Source organism: Cyprinodon tularosa, unplaced genomic scaffold (assembly GCF_016077235.1).
Source record: "Cyprinodon tularosa strain WSP-4 unplaced genomic scaffold, ASM1607723v1 ctg49, whole genome shotgun sequence".
Taxonomy (NCBI): Eukaryota; Metazoa; Chordata; class Actinopteri; order Cyprinodontiformes; family Cyprinodontidae; genus Cyprinodon; species Cyprinodon tularosa.
Window position 1 is genome coordinate 1435593 of NW_024039218.1, and position 16604 is coordinate 1452196.

Below are 16604 nucleotides of genomic sequence, written 5' to 3' on the forward strand. Positions count from 1 at the left end.
CAAGAGGGTGAGATTCTTACTTACCAACGAAGTGAAGGTGCTTTGTGGGTGAGTCAAGCTCCAACCACCACCTCTTTCTGACTGCAGTCCTTTATCCATTGCAATCAGAGACTCTCTGGATCCAGATCTCAAATTTATCACACACAATAAAACATCCCATGCTGGCTAATCACCATGCGGAATTTAGGGAAGGTCAAAAGTTATTGCATTTCTGATGCCTCCTATTTGTTAGTTGAGATCATTAATAAAGAATGTAGATAAGAAAGTAACAGTTGCAGTGGTTAAACATCATTGTTTCACTGTAACCTGTAAATAAATACTGTAACCTTAAGCTCTGATTAGAATATAAGGTTATAAGCTAAGAAATAAAAAACATTATTATAATATAGATGACACCAATGCTGTCTTAGGCAACACTTCAGATCCAAAATTTATCATTGCCTTTCTGAAATAACCTCAGCAAAGTTAGGAATCAGGGCTGAAACAGTTACTTAGGTTTATCCTGATTAATGTTTTATTGAAATAATCATCAGCTAATTTAGTAATCGATTATTAGTTAAAAGTAAGTAAGGCCAACTTAGAGCTGAAACAAAATAAAGGTTACAATTTATATATATTTTCATTTAGGACAAAAACCCTTTCTCATATATGCTCTATGCAGAACGCAAATAAGCTTTTAGCTTCTTCTTGTTCAAATTTTTAAACATTCCTATAAATCACCAAGTGATATTCGTTTATTAATCAACTGATAAAAAGCGGATCAACACTTTAATTGATTAGCATCATAATTGCTACTTGTTGTCTTAGTAGGATCTGAACTACATTGATGCAATGTGTGTCATGGCAGAGCACAGTTTTTACCCCAAAAAGCTAACCATGTAAAGACAGAAACTCCAAAGGTTCAAAATGAGTCAATAAAGCATAACTACATGCAGGACCATTTTGAGGTACTTAGCCCTAAGCTAAAGTAATATTTTTTTTTACATTTTTTAGATTACATTTGATATTGATCCATATCTAAAGCACTCAAACTGATTAATCCTTAACTTGAATGTTTCCTCATCTACTGTAGATTATTTGAAACTCCATTTGAGAATTAGGAATATTTGAAATAAAAAAAACAAAAACAAAGGAAGATTTCATTGTTTCTGGTTTTACAGCCAACGTCTGAAGACCTGGCTGCTCATGATTTATTGTATTTATTTTTAATCTCGTCCTTGTGATTGTACCTTATATATTGTCGCTACCTGGGTAAAACATGGGAGAGCTGCAATCCAACTGTTTGAAGGTGCTAATAAACTCTGCAAACAGTTGATGACAATTACCTGCCAACGTTCTGATTACTCTCACAGGTAATCATTAGCAAATCTCATCGGTTGAAGCTGTACTTTATATTTTTGCCCTTCTATCAGGAGACAGCTGTAGCAGAGAAGGATCCACCTTTCTCGGCGTGATCACTGTTTGTGATTGTCTGCTTTTGTCACCTCAAAGCGCCTCTCTGACAGTAAAGGATTTATGTTTATTTCCCTCCATGCAGCCTGTCCATCTGTGGCTCCATCTTCATACGGCCTTGAGAATACGATTCAATTTATTAAGGCAAAGCAATGGACTCATTACTTTAGGAAAAAAAAAGGGAAAAGGTGGCAAGCGAGAAAGTGAGAGAAAAAGGGAGAGGTGACACAGTGAATTGGTTATTAATGGAAACGCGCAGCCATAGGGCAGTTGAAATTTAATGATATCCTACAAGAAAATATGAGGGTGTCACTCTCCAAAAAGTCATGCTAAATGTCAACATTTTAAGGTCCCCGGTACTAATTTTATGCCTGTGCACAGTAATGTTTTTTGGAGAGCGTTTAGGAAACACGGCCCAGTGACCAGCCTGATTATCCCACTCACCTTCTCTCCTCTCTCCAAAATGGGTTTGTGCAGCGAGCGATTTCATCTCTAAGTGAAGGGAACATTAGGGAGGGGGAGACGGGGGGATGCGATAGAGGAAAAACACGCGGTTTGATTTTCATGCTGTGATATGAGAGTGGGAGCCAAATGTTACCTGTTAATCTAGCCCAAACCGACCGGGGCTCTTGACTTTGTCCCTCAGCAGGGATGGGGCAAACACTCATTTTCCTCTCTCCGTGATGAAAAGGAAATTAGCTTAAATGTGATGAGGGCACATCAGTGTGTTGTGCAGTGCATGGGTGTAATGAATGTGTATATGATTGAGGCTCTTTGTTTGCTAACATCGACTCTTCACTTTTACACACACACACATATGCAGAATAATCAGTTTTGCACTAATCAACCTACACCAGATCATAGATCAAGTTTTGCCAGCTGCCTGCAATCAGAGCCCCTGCAAACTGTTGGAATATGACAATACAGCTCATAAGACAATTGATACACTGTAAAAACGACCTAGAAATAAGTAAACATTTCTTAAATTAAGTTTATTTACCCTTAATTTGAGTAGGAAAAATTAGATGATTTGCCAATAGAATGAGTAGATTACTCATATGTACATTACATGATATGCTTTTGAAATTTGACACAGCATTTATTTTTTCTTATTTTAAATGTAAAATAAAGTGTCTTACTTACCTGCTCAGTCAAAAAAATGCTCTTATTGTAAGATGAAAATGACCTATTTAGGTTTATATTTTTTGCAGTGTACTGGGTTCTTGAGAACATACAATATTATTAGGAATGTATTTTGGAGGAAAAATTTTATTGTAATTATTATAAAATATTAGAGCTTTTGCTAATTCTAAAGTTTGTTTAAAAGAATCTATGATGAAGGAAGAATCATTCAGTTCAGGTTTGACTTGTCTCAGGATTGATGTTTAAATACTAATGTAAGGTGGCTGTAATGTAAAATTAACCTTAACAAGAATTGTGATTTGCTTTCTTTTTTTATGAATAAAATAAAGAGATTTGAAATGCCAAACTGTGTTTCAGACAATAACTCTTTAGCTTTGGAACAAATTCAGTTCAAGCAAGAATAAGTATTTTTGATTATAAAAATGATAATCCAGCCCAAAATGTCTTAAAAAGAAAATCAAACCTTTTGTTTTGTGTCTAAAAAGGATTCATAGTTTTTCAAATAGTCCTTCATGTATCAATTTTAAGATTTAAAAAAAAGTTAATTCATTAAATTAATTTTAGTCAAAACTTTCTTAAGTTAAATGCTTCTTAAATCATATCTTTCTATAGAAATTTGGATTTGCATTCCGGTTAAGAAAAACTTTAGATTAAGACGACCCAGTTTTAATCAACCTGCTTAAGTTAAGCAAGATAAATGGCCTGTAATTATATAGTACAACACAAATAGTATAGTACAAAGATAAATGGAAATGATAAGCTATTGGCTGACCTATTGTAGGTCTAAACTTAAATATATAGTTAAATTATAAATGTTCTAAAAACCCTAAATTTTATATTAGTTAAAGGTATAAGAGCAAAGGGTTCAAAAAGTCAAAGTAATTGCTATTTAGTAATTAGTAATTGCTAGAATCGCCAGTTTTAGCATTGTCCTGTGCTGCAAATCAAATATATAACTGTCCCTCCGTCATATCTCTCTACTTTTTTAATACTTTACTAGTTTTTTCCATATTTTTTTCTACTACCTGTATACCTACAGTGCTGCTACAGAAAAGCTTTAAAAGTGAAGGTGAGTCTTTCACCACTTTTTTAACCAGATCCATTTTAAAACGATGCAACTCTGGTTTTATTGGTCTAAAAATTTTTATTATGATCTAATTTTCAGCAGCTCAGAATCTGCTGTTGTTGTTTGCCGCTAATGGTTAACAATCACTTTTCTGTAAAACTTTTCTTCCACTCTTTTTTTCTTTACGAAGTTGACAAAATATCTGTAGAACATTTCTTCCTACACTTTTAGAAGACAGATTTCAACAATATTGTACTTATATAGATTACATCGTTTTTTTTTATCTAATTCCATGATTCCTGTCTGCCTTTCTGCATCCACATACTTCTTATAACAAAAATGCTGTAGAGGTTTAATGTTTAATATTTGTCAGTACACCACTTTTAAATTTTCGTTTAAATCCCCATTCTAGATAAGTCAATTTTTCTTAAAGCTACAGTGTGTAACTTTTAGCGACATCTAGCGGTCAGACTGCAAACTGCAGCAACATGAACATCTCCCCCCCACCGCTTCTCCCCCCCAACAGTACGGGACAAAATGTCTTCCTTGACGTCCGTATCACCTACCTTCTCAAGTGATGAGGTTTGTTTACATAGATAATTTTACAGATAGTATTTCATTAGTCTGTGTAGGGTATAGATTTCATGTAGACTTAAGATAATAAATATACCCATTATTTTTTCTACATCGTTGTGACATTTTGGCGATCTCGCAATCACTAGTTTGTTGGCTCTGCGCTGCCGTAGCGTAAAGATGTCTGCCTCCATGGCTGCGAGACCCGCTCCTATGTAATTATAAATAACGAATTCTAAGGCAACGCAAATATTAAGGTTAAGAGGCTGAGCTCGTAGATGATGATAAAATAACATAGTTATGTATAATATATTACATTTCTGACTGTATATCCCTGTAATTATTACACACTGTAGCTTTAAATTAAGTGCATTTGGTCTTGAATTGAGGATGTAAGTGAGACACTTTGCCAATGGAACAAGACAATTTAAATTTAAAATAAGAAAAATAAGAATTTCAAGCGCATATTATCTAATTATCTTATTTTAAGAGTAAAAATGCTCATTCTATTGGCAGATCATCTTATTTACCTACTCAAATTAAAGGTAAATACACTTAATTTAAGAGATTTTTACTTATTTTTAGATTGTTTTTGCAGTGAAGTGGGATCTGCTTCTCTGGAATAAAAAATAAATAAATAACAGTCATCATCATGCTTAGTACATTAACTTAGCTTCAACAATTTTCTTCCCTTATTCTTCCCCATTCTTCAGACTGCAGACCTTATGTGCAAGATAAGCTAAGTGCTCAAATTGCATGCAAACACTTTTTTTCCCCCACCCTGCATCTATGAACTAGTAGCTGAAGACAAATATCTCCCTTGACATGATTTTTCCAAATCCGGTGCCTTTAAGTGCAGGTGGAATAATGCTGCGTTAGCGGCTAATGGCCGTCCAAGAGGTCATAACTGCTCCATTTGAAAAGGGGAGGCTGTTCAAATCAAATGTAATTGCACGGTGAAAAGCAGAATGGCTAAGCCTTGCGTGTTTGGCTTAGCTGACAACATCCAGGTTTAGCATTTGCTTCCCCTGCTGGGAGGAACATAGCTTTGCAAGGACAAAGGCTTCACCTGTCAATATATCACATACTGGCCTGCAAGAAGGCTCTCCCTCCCTCTCTTTCTTTCTTTCTTTCTTTCTTTCTTTCTTTCTTTCTTTCTTCCTTCCTTTCACTTATTCTGTTAAAGCCTCCACCACCCTAGACTAAGCCTCACCCATCTATCCATCTTCAATCATCTACCTCTCATTCCCTTCATTCTTCCGGTCCTCTCTCTCTCCCTCCCTGCCTATCTTCCTTTCCTACAGCTCTCTCTGAATTTGCTCAGTATAAACGTCCTGAGGGAACCAGTTTCAAACACAGGAACCAGAAACATATGGCACATTTTCAACTCCCAAGGTCAATTACAGCTATTTATCCAGAGATTGCAGCTAAATTTCCCAAGGTTTCTTCTAGATTTACAACAGATTGCAATGTGTGTCTGTCACATTTTCGAATCAGGCCACTTCCCTCCACTCCCTGTGACTTTTCTGTCAAACATTTCAAAGGCTTTTGAGTGTTTTTTTTTCTTTCTTACATCTCTTATCTCTGGTTATCATCCTCTCTTCCGTTTATTTTATTTTTTTTTCTTCTAAGGTCCAAATGCCGCTCGAAACGCAAATCTAATAACATGTAAATTGGAGATAAGCCGTGATCCCTCCAAGTGATTTTTTTTTTCACATTCATACTTTGTCAAGCCAATTCTTGGGCTCCTGTTTTAGTAGCATAACACATGAGGAGTGAGAAAATTAACTGGATAGGTGATTCATCATTGCTACCACACTGTCAAGGACTCCCTCTGCAGCTATTGAGAGCACCGGTGGAGGCGGCGGACGGAGTGTTGAGGGGAGGGGTGCTGCTGTTGTTTTTAAATTATGGCATTTTATTCAGAATGCATTGTATTTACAACGGCTCATTTTTATTTGTGGCTCCTATTATCCATGGAAACAGTTGTGCATGAAATGTTATTTCTGACAGGGGTGACCTGTGAGGTTTTTTTTTTTTATTATATATATATATATATATATATATATATATGCAGTATTTCATATTTGGAGGGGTTCTAACTGTAACTTTACCGTACGGTAACCACCATAGGCTTTCACATCATCTGCTGGCAGTCTAGTCGGCATAGAAATATCACCTGGAAACAGAGCGCTCCACTCTACTCCACTGGCCCCCATCACTCCCAACGCCTGTCGCTGTAATTAAGTTGAAGTCAATGATGGCGAAGTGATGCTGTGAAGTAAACATGCAAACACATGCCAAGGTTTGCAACCAGGCAGAGGGAGGAAAATAAAGAGGACCTACAGGGATTGGCTGGTGCTGGGTTCTCACTGTATGATAACAGTGAGTAAAAATATAATGGTTTCATCATTTTATGCTTATTAAAATCCTTACTTAAAGGGCTCGTAGATATGTGAATTTATATACTTCATAATAGGCATATGTTGATTTTTATCAAAGAAAAACCCGCAGCATTACACTACATATTTCAGTAAGTTCATAGAGAAGAAAATGCAGTATTTGTCTTTAATTCTTAAAAACCTTCAACATCAATATAACAAAAAATACGTTGCTGTCAATTAATAATTTTTTCAAAGCAAAGACCATTACAATAAACAACTTTGGAATTTAAAAGCAGTTTTCAGGAAAATTTGCCTTATTGTGGAGAATATTACAACTTTAGAATTTCTGATATTCCTGATTCTGTGGTAGCCTGCACTGAGCTTCTACACAGCTTAGTCATGTGTAATTTTAATACATTAGCTTAAAATGAGTTAACTCTGGCAAAAAAAAAAAAAAAGTAGGAAAAGTTTTGTAAATGTCAGCAGTTTTGAAACCTTGATTTTTTTTTAGATGCTGGTACCTTAAAAGTGTTAAAATACTGTTTGCAGGGACTGGCTACAGTTTGTAGGGTGCAGCATTATTTGACTTGCCTTGAAACTGCAGGTCCGGATCTTGTTTTGTTGTAATTTACATTTAGTTCCATTAAGAGCTTTCTGATTGCATTGATTAAATTAGCCACCTATTAGCTCTGTATTTCTTTCCTTTACCAAACGCCACTACTTATGCATCGCTCCTGGTGGAAATGTTATCTGACAAGAGGTGCTGCACGGTGGCTGGGAGTCTGTTGAACACAACTCTCTGTTTGCTTTTCCCAGAGCATGACAGGTTGTTTCCCCCTGCAACAAAGCCATCAAATATTCCCTGTGATCCAACATTGTGTTGGGAGGCGAGGCCTGCTGAGTGGGAAGCTGGAGTTTGTTAAAGCAATGATTTATGATTAATGCCAACACTAAATAAGGGACAAAGTGCCTACAGTACAAATCAATTACAAAGCCAGAACTGCAAACCTTTCCCTAAGGTCTACTAACGTCTCTAGTTGTTATGGTGATTTCATTGGAGGTGGGTGATGCATGCATATATATAATGCACACGGTACGTCTATATCAACCTGAGCTGGAGCCAGCAGTAATGCTTTTGATCTTTGATTAGATACGTTTATCAGAAAAAATGGGTCTTTCATGTAGCTCCACTGTGCAGGTAGAGTGCATTTCACATCTCCGAAAATCAACGCCCACCACAGAAAAGCAAAAACAGGACTGCTGCAGACGAAATAAATTACCACAGGAGAGGCTTCTTAAAAGTAGGCAATTCATTATTTTTATGAAGTCAAATTATAAACAAATTTTAATCCATTAGGCAACCATCCATTCTAATTAATCAACAGTAGTGAACTCCATCTGAAAAAGGAGAAAGGTTGTTTGATCTCTCCACGGACCAGCGGTGCGTATTTTACCAACTTCCCCATTCAGAGAGCGGGGGAGAGAGAGAGAGAAAAAAGTGTTGTCCAAATTACAAACCTAAACTGTGAATCTGAGCACTCGACTTTTGGCGCCGGGATGTTTCCAAGGCATTTGCAGATGCTTGAAATAATCTCCAATGTTTTTGCTCAATCTGCTCTGAGGATGGGTGAAATAAATACTTTAAACTAATTAATGTAAGACCAGCTGTTCCCAGCACTTGGCTGGCGCTGGTGAATATTGATGGGAGGAGGGAGAGAGAGAAGCGGCGGGGGCTGTTCAGCTTCACTCGCCTGTTTGTACAAGATTCAGGCTGCCACATAAACAGATATGAATACTGGATGAGAGCAGAAACCTCCAGATTTTTCACCTAATATCACCCCCCCTAAACTTGCATTGAATTAGCATTTGAAGAATTAATAGTACACACTTGCCCGTGTTCATAATCTGTCTTTCACCAGGATGGTAGCACTTACAAGCTCTTGGCTTCATAAAAGCTCACCAGACGAAAACATGTGTCAGATCTGATGTGTCAGTGTCTGACATACTGTTTTAGTTTAGGCAAGCTGTACATGTGCCTGCTCTGCCTCCTGCCTTCCTTCCCTCCCTCCCTCCTCTGCTCCAGTTACTCTCTTCTGCGGCCCGATAGTAAGGCTGGACAGCAGATGGCAGGGCTCTACCCCTCGCCAGTGATGAATGGAGAATGATGTCATCTTAGGTTTGACAGGCACCCGAGCGTGCACGCACAAAGCAAAACCGAGTCTCTGGGGTCAAACTGCCGGCACTGTTCCCTCATTCTTGGAATCGGCATGACAACTCTTAGAGTACATAGGGCTAGCTGGATTTATGTCTTGTTTCCTGTTGTTTAACCCCTTAGGCAAAAGGGCTTGGGAAGAATCAGCACAACAGAATCTCCAGGAGAACTATCAGTTCATTGTTCTTTTTATATATAGTTTGCATAGAGATCAACATTTGATTAGCCCCTGGAGAACACCACATTCCGATTTGTCTATACTTTCCAGTCAGACCAAATGAGACCCACACACTGTACCAACTTTTCCTATTCCTTACCTGCGAAAATGATAAAAAAAAATTCTGAATGTTTGATCTAACTTTCCTTTGCAGAGGACAACTCCATGTGCACCCCAACCGCTAGAGACAGCTATGAGAGGTTGTCATTGGCTGGACAGACTCTGCCTCCAGGTTTCCCATCACCATTTCTCTTCCCAGATGGCCTGTCATCAATAGAGACTCTTCTCACCAACATACAGGTACTGCATGAGTTACACCTCATTGGAGCTTTAGCATCTTGTCCAAGTTTCAGTCGTTTCAAATTTCTCCTTTCACAATGATAGCATGCTATATTACTTGTTATCTTTTAAAATGATCTAAAGGAAAACATAAATGAAATGCAACAACTAAGGAAATACACAATAACTGCAATTATTATTCAGATCAAGCAAATTAACTGCCAAAGTATATGTAAAAAAAGGACCATACAATCCACATCAAATACAGACATACTTTTATAAGGTAAGGTTTATGGATGACTGAACTTTGCTCCTGATCTGTTAAAATAACCCTAAACTTTCCAGAGGTTAAGAATTCCAAGAATTTTAAGACCTTATGTTCTGTATTTGCATATAAAAACACATAGATAAGAAGTGGGCAGATAGAGTGCCCAAGCAGAGAGCTGTATGTAAGACCCAATGGGAAATAATTGAAATAAGATAGCATATTACAGAAAATAATCATGATTTCCACAACTATCTAAAATATTCCAAATAAAACAGCCACTGCCAAGGTACTGACCAGTTGCATTCTTACACAATATGTAGATAATAGACCATAATCCAGCAAAGGCAAAACTAATCCTTTACAGGTAATTCCTTACCTGAAGTAAAAAAAATTAAAAATATATCTGGGTTTTAACTTGAAAACATCTCAAAAATAGAATATGTTGATAGTGTGTAGATACTTTTTCTATGTTTAACAATGGAAGCTGTGTTAAATTTAACTGGAACATCTGGCCAAATGAAGATGCTTGAGGTTTTCAATTTCTCTTGAGGATTAAGATGGATATGTTGTTTGCATGAAAATATGGTATTTAAAATAATTGTCAAAAAGACTGACTATAAAAAAAAATTATAAAATTATTTATATAAACCCACAGCTAACTAACACAGAGCTCTCAAGAACTCCTGTGTTGAAAAAACAACAGAGCGCCATATATGTAGTATGATTGAGCTGGCAAATTATCTGACACAGAAAAACTTAAATATACAAAAAAAGTTATTCTAGATGTTCTTTTCTTAATTTACAACTTCTGTCAGTATTGTTCATATTGACAAACATCCATTTTAGAAATCCTACAGCTGGACTCCAACATAAAGCTGTTTGATGTAAAACATCAGCAAACTCTCATAATTAAAGGTATAGTGGAGGATTTTCACAAATTTTTGAAAAGACCCACCATCACCACACAAAAAAAATGCACATGCACAACCCTGTACCCGCTCTAGAGAGGAAACACCTATTAAACGCGTGCGAGAGCGTGCACAAGCCCATTTCTCCTCAAGCACGCTCTGTTTAAAAGTTGCTGTTTGCATCGCTCATGTAAGCTTACTTTCCTAAAGAAGATTTGCAATTTTTTCCACTATGTCAGACTCAGCACCGGTAAGTGAAAATGGGGATGAGCACGTAGGACGGCCTTACGTAAACATATCACCAGAATGATTGACAATTAGGAGGACCACTTATGTAGATGATCCATCCGAAAAAAGAACATCCTCCACTACACCTTTAATTTTTTTTGAAAAGGTAAGAACATGACTGGTTTTAAAATCAAGTATATAGATAAAAACAAAGGGGTCCAAAGCAGTAAATGTTTTGTTTGTTTTCATTGTGTTTATATGTATATAAATGTTTACGGCGAGGATCATTATATTAGGTAAAATAAAGTCTTGGGTTTTGATACCATTGAAAGGGAAAGTACAAATTGCCCACTGGAGTATAAAAACCTACAGTGTTTCTGCCAGATACATCAGTCCAAGAGTTTGTCCAAATTTTAAGGCTTTGACTCATGTTGTTATCATGCTTGTGTAAAAGCAAATTCTGCCTTGAAATGTCATCAACATCTTCCCACAATTTCATTCAGCACACAGGGAGCAGAGATCCACTCACACTCGGAGTGCTGTTTAGGCTTTAGCTCAAAGCCCCTCAATCAGAAAGATGAATGCATTTGCTGTCTCTCTGGGTGTAATGATGTGTGTACCCCGCTGCCCTTCTCGTTGCACTTCTTCTGTTGGCATCAGGGTCCTGCTTCTCCTTTGGCTCCGCGCAGTAATTAGAGAGTCACAACTGAGCCCGTCGTGAGCTCCCAACACTCCTCTTAGTCATCTTTGATAATGATCCTCGCAGTGAATATTTATATACAAATCAACACAATGAAACCAAGCAGAAAATTAAGATAAAGCAACTTAGTAAAATTGGGGTTAGAAGAATCAACAATTAGTACGCTATAGTCCAGTGCATCTGATGTCATTGCATGGGGATGGGGAGTAATTGTGATGAAACTGGTCATGTTACTCTTAAAGGGGTAGTACAAACAAATTTTTATCTGCAGCAGAGAGCAATCAGAGGGATGTTAATTTGAAGAATGTGGCTGATATCTGTGAGAGGCCCGAGATAACAGTTGTCTAAATTGGGACCATGATGAACAATTTTTAACAGATAACTAAACGGCTGTATTTTTAACTTACTGTGTAATTGACAGTTTAAAAGTTTATGAATAAACCATATAAATGAGCTACCATGAAGCGGGATTTTTTCATTTGTTTTCTGGATATTTTAGGCTGTCTAGTCATTGTAATTTTTTTAATTTGTTTGTTTTATTTATATAGCTCCATTTCATGATAGACTAGGCACTTTACTCATTTCCTTTTTACACCCCCCAAAGCAGCTAAACTATAGAAGGTGAAACATGCTATGCCTATTTACTTAACAGTAACATCTTAAAAAAAAAAATAGAGATCAAATGAAATTTATTGGATTGCTTTTTATTTTTCATCTTTTCAATCTTATTTTCACTTTTTATGCAAATTGAAGGTAGTTTTATTTCCTTTCAATGATATTTACTAAGATGAAGTTGTTGCTGTTGGCTTAAAATGTACTTTTAATTCCACCTACTGTATGATTCCTGCAGGGTCTAAGTTAAAAATCATAACTCATCTAAATTTTAGATTTTAGCATGTTAAATATTATCACATTTTCAATTAAGGTGTGATTCTGTTTTTTGGTGTTGTTGCTTTTATTATATATGATGTTTTTGTTTAGTGTGTTTTACTTCTGAGTAATAAATAATTTCCAAATGTGTTGTAGTTGGATCAGGAATTTAGACTCGATCATTTTCTAAAAAACTTACAAATGATTCAGGCTAGCGCACATCCCTGTCAGGGAGGGAGGCTGTATTCTAATTTCACGCTTATATCAAAATTTCCGATTGCAGCAAGCAATACAACCAGATGTCCCCTGATTTCTCCAAACTCTTTTAAAAAACTCAAATGTGACTTTATTACCAGATTTCAGACTCAAGTCAACCATCCTTCCAAATCTTCTCTGAAAAAGATTGTAGTAACCTGGCAAGCCCGATATATAATGCATATTGTTAATCTGGGAAAGCTTTGATCAAATCTGTTCAAAATGCAAAGGAGAGAAATTTAGCAGAACCTTCTGGGCTGATTGTGCAAAGTGACCCCCTACTGCCTGCCTACCAAAGATTAGTTATAACCAATCTCACTTAAAAATACAAAAGCAGCAAATGCCATGAGAAACATCAATAAGATCTGCTTTTTTAGCTCTTGCTGTTCGTCTTTCAAAGATAGATGTAATAGCAGCAGCTCCATGTACGTCCTCCATGTTTATTTTGGTTTGGCTGTTGGTTCAGCAGCTCTTGCTCTCATCGCAGCTACACTATATTGCCAAAAGTATTTGCTCACCTGCCTTGACTCACATATGAGCTTAAGTGACATCCCGTTCCTAATCCATAGGGTTCAATATGACGTCGGTCCACCCTTTGCAGCTAGAACAGCTTCAACTCTTCTGGGAAGGCTGTCCACAAGGTTTAGGAGTGTGTTTATGGGAATTTTTGACCATTCTTCCAGAAGCGCATTTGTGAGGTCGCACACTGATGTTGGACGAGAAGGCCTGGCTCTCAGTCTCCGCTCTAATTCATCCCAAAGGTGTTCTATCGGGTTGAAGTCAGGACTCTGTGCAGGCCAGTCAAGTTCATCCACACCAGACTCTGTCATCCATGTCTTTATGGACCTTGCTTTGTGCACTGGTGCACAGTCATGTTGGAAGAGGAAGGGGCCAGCTCCAAACTGTTCCCACAAAGTTGGGAGCATGGAATTGTCCAAAATGTCTTGGTATGCTGAAGCATTCAGAGTTCCTTTCACTGGAACTAAGGGGCCAAGCCCAGCTCCTGAAAAACAACCCCACACCATAATCCCCCCTCCACCAAACTTTACACTTGGCACAATGCAGTCAGACAAGTACCGTTCTCCTGGCAACCGCCAAACCCAGACCCGTCCATCAGATTGCCAGATGGAGAAGCGCGATTCGTCACTCCAGAGAACGCGTCTCCACTGCTCTAGAGTCCAGTGGCGGCGTGCTTTACACCACCGCATCCGACGCTTTGCATTGCACTTGGTGATGTATGGCTTGGATGCAGCTGCTCGACCATGGAAACCCATTCCATGAAGCTCTCTGCGCACTGTTCTTGAGCTAATCTGAAGGCCACATGAAGTTTGGAGGTCTGTAGTGATTGACTCTGCAGAAAGTTGGCGACCTCTTCGCACTATGCGCGTCAGCATCCGCTGACCCCGCTCCGTCAGTTTACGTGGCCTACCACTTCGTGGCTGAGTTGCTGTCGTTCCCAAACACTTCCATTTTCTTATAATACAGCTGACAGTTGACTGTGGAATATTTAGGAGCGAGGAAATTTCACGACTGGATTTGTTGCACAGGTGGCATCCTATCACAGTTCCACGCTGGAATTCACTGAGCTCCTGAGAGCGACCCATTCTTTCACAAATGTTTGTAAAAACAGTCTGCATGCCTAGGTGCTTGAATTTATACACCTGTGGCCATGGAAGTGATTGGAACACCTGATTCCAATAATTTGGATGGGTGAGCAAATACTTTTGGCAATATAGTGTATATGTCCCGTCTTAAACCATGTTGTTTTACAGTAATGTAATTGGCTAAGCTGTTTTGGGTCTGTTGAATTGGGAGCGGGACAAGGTGTATTCTACTGGTAGAATTCAGCTTGCTTGCAATGTTAGGGTTGTAGTTGTTGGTTATAATTAAAATCCAAAGGCTGTTACCTTAATTGCTACCCCCAACTTGTCATGGCAGAGTTTATATTTAACAAAGTATAGACTCAAACTGCTGGATAAAACCTGTTGTCACTCACTGTTCTGTTAAAAACCTTACTGTATAAAAGCACCATGCTCACATGCATAAATATTGGATGATAGATTTTCATACTAATTCCTAATTATTTATTCATATAATCAAAGATAGATTTTTTTAAAAACTTCCTTATAGCCACTAACTACCATTACTTTATGAATTTGCTGTTGAATGTTAATATAATACTAGTATGATGCATAACTACACATTGATGTAATTCAGGTAACGGGCAAAAAATGATTTCGATTCCAGCGATCTAATTTGAGATTGAAGAAAAAGACCCAAATAATACAAACCTATAGTTAGATATTTTTGAGTTTTTAAGAATGTTGAATCTTGTTTTTTGAGTGCGTTAATAATTCATTAGGTATACAGTAATCTAGTCTTTAAACTTGAATTATAATATTCCTTAAAAGAGTTATACCTAACTCAGTAACAGTTGAAGGAAACCTAGAAGTAGTCGCTACCTGGACCAATTATTAGTTTTACTACGTATTTATCATTTAAAATTTTGATATAACATAGTTTAATATGCTGTACTGTACATAGAAAAAAAAGACATAAATGGATGTTGATATAAAACTTGTATATGTGGGTGAAATGATTTAAGAATTCCTTTATGACACTTGGCCTTTTTTTCCATTATAATATTTATTTCTTTAAAGCATTTTCTTCAATGAATTACTTTTGTGTAACATGTATTCTCAGATTTTCCTTACTGAGATCATTCAGTCAAAATGATCACCCGATTACTTGTAGATACTCAACAGAACCTCACTTCAAAATCTAAGCGGCTGAAAAGAGTATGGTTTCAATGTTAGCTGACAATTTGTTGTCTGTTTACAAAAATCCTTTATGTGTAAATTGCTTTAAAGGGTAGGTTTTAGGGGAGATTAAACATAAGTAGTTTAACACTTTTTTTTTCTTTTTACTTTTTTTTTTTTTTTTTTTACAAAAAAAGTCTTTAATTCCCCTGCCGACAGTTCTTAGTGAAGTATAATTTATATAATTTCTTTTTTATGTCCCTTTCAAGCACCTTGCAAAAGAATTGAAGGCTTCTTTTTTATCCAGTACAGTCAAAACTTCAGCGGTTTCAATCAGAGTTTCTTGTGATAGAGCAACATAAAGCAGTACAATTAAATTAAAATCAAATGGTTTATAGTTTGTATCTGCATTGTTTGTCATTTTTAGAACCACTGCCTATTGAACTTACAGCTGCAATTCTTTTGGGTAAAGTTTCAACCAAAACTGGCTGAACCTTTAACCTGTTCTTTGTTAAAAGGATCAAACTCATATAAGATGGAAAAATTCTGCGATCATCAACTTTATACCTTTAAAAGTCATGTTTTATGGTCCTTCCACTTCTTAGCGGTGTATTGTTTTATGCTGAACTACCACAAAAATAAAAAAGTCACATTAAGCTTTGGTCACACTGGCAATTGTTTGCTTCCACCAAAGGGCGTCAGATGTATCCAATCACTTTTGTATTAGTTATATTTAAAGAAATCCAGTGAGCATTGCAGAATAAATTTTTTAGATCTGCATTAGTGCTCCTATAGATAAAGAAAAAACTGCCAGTTTTAAACCCTCCTCAATGGAAGCACAAAACATTGGTCAGGTCTTGGTCCTGCTTCACTAAAGTAGCTCTGATTTATATGCATATCTGTTTTTTTTTTTGTCTTGTTTTTTTTTTTTTGGTACTTGCAGGGCCTCCTCAAAGTGGCGATTGACAATGCTCGGGCTCAGGAGAAGCAGGTGCAGCTGGAGAAGACGGAGCTGAAGATGGAGCTGTTTAGAGAGAGGGAGCTCAGGGAGACACTGGAGAAGCAGCTCGCCATGGAGCAGAAGAATAGAGGTACCACCTTACATGCTATCCTCCCTGTTAGCTGCATGTGTGTGGGGGTGCGGGTGTGTACGTGGGGGGCAGACATGCGTAACCCCGTGAGCTCCCATTCAGACTTCTGTGCTCATTTAGATACAGTAGCTCCTGAATGTACTTACACGATCTTTTGTGTTGCTGAGACACACATAAGCCACTCTGAGCCAGTTGGGTT

The 16604-nt window shown here is 37.3% G+C and overlaps 1 protein-coding gene across 5 annotated transcripts in view; it reads left to right on the forward strand.

Annotated features, from left to right (window-relative positions):
• Window positions 1–16604, forward strand: part of dachd (dachshund d) — a 152385-nt gene that overhangs the window by 124506 nt on the left and 11275 nt on the right. For all 5 annotated transcript variants that reach the window (XM_038302384.1, XM_038302385.1, XM_038302382.1 and 2 more), the window contains exons 7-8: window positions 9202–9347; window positions 16258–16405. In XM_038302384.1, the coding sequence (XP_038158312.1) occupies window positions 9202–9347; window positions 16258–16405 (294 nt within the window). The remainder of the gene's footprint in view (window positions 1–9201; window positions 9348–16257; window positions 16406–16604) is intronic.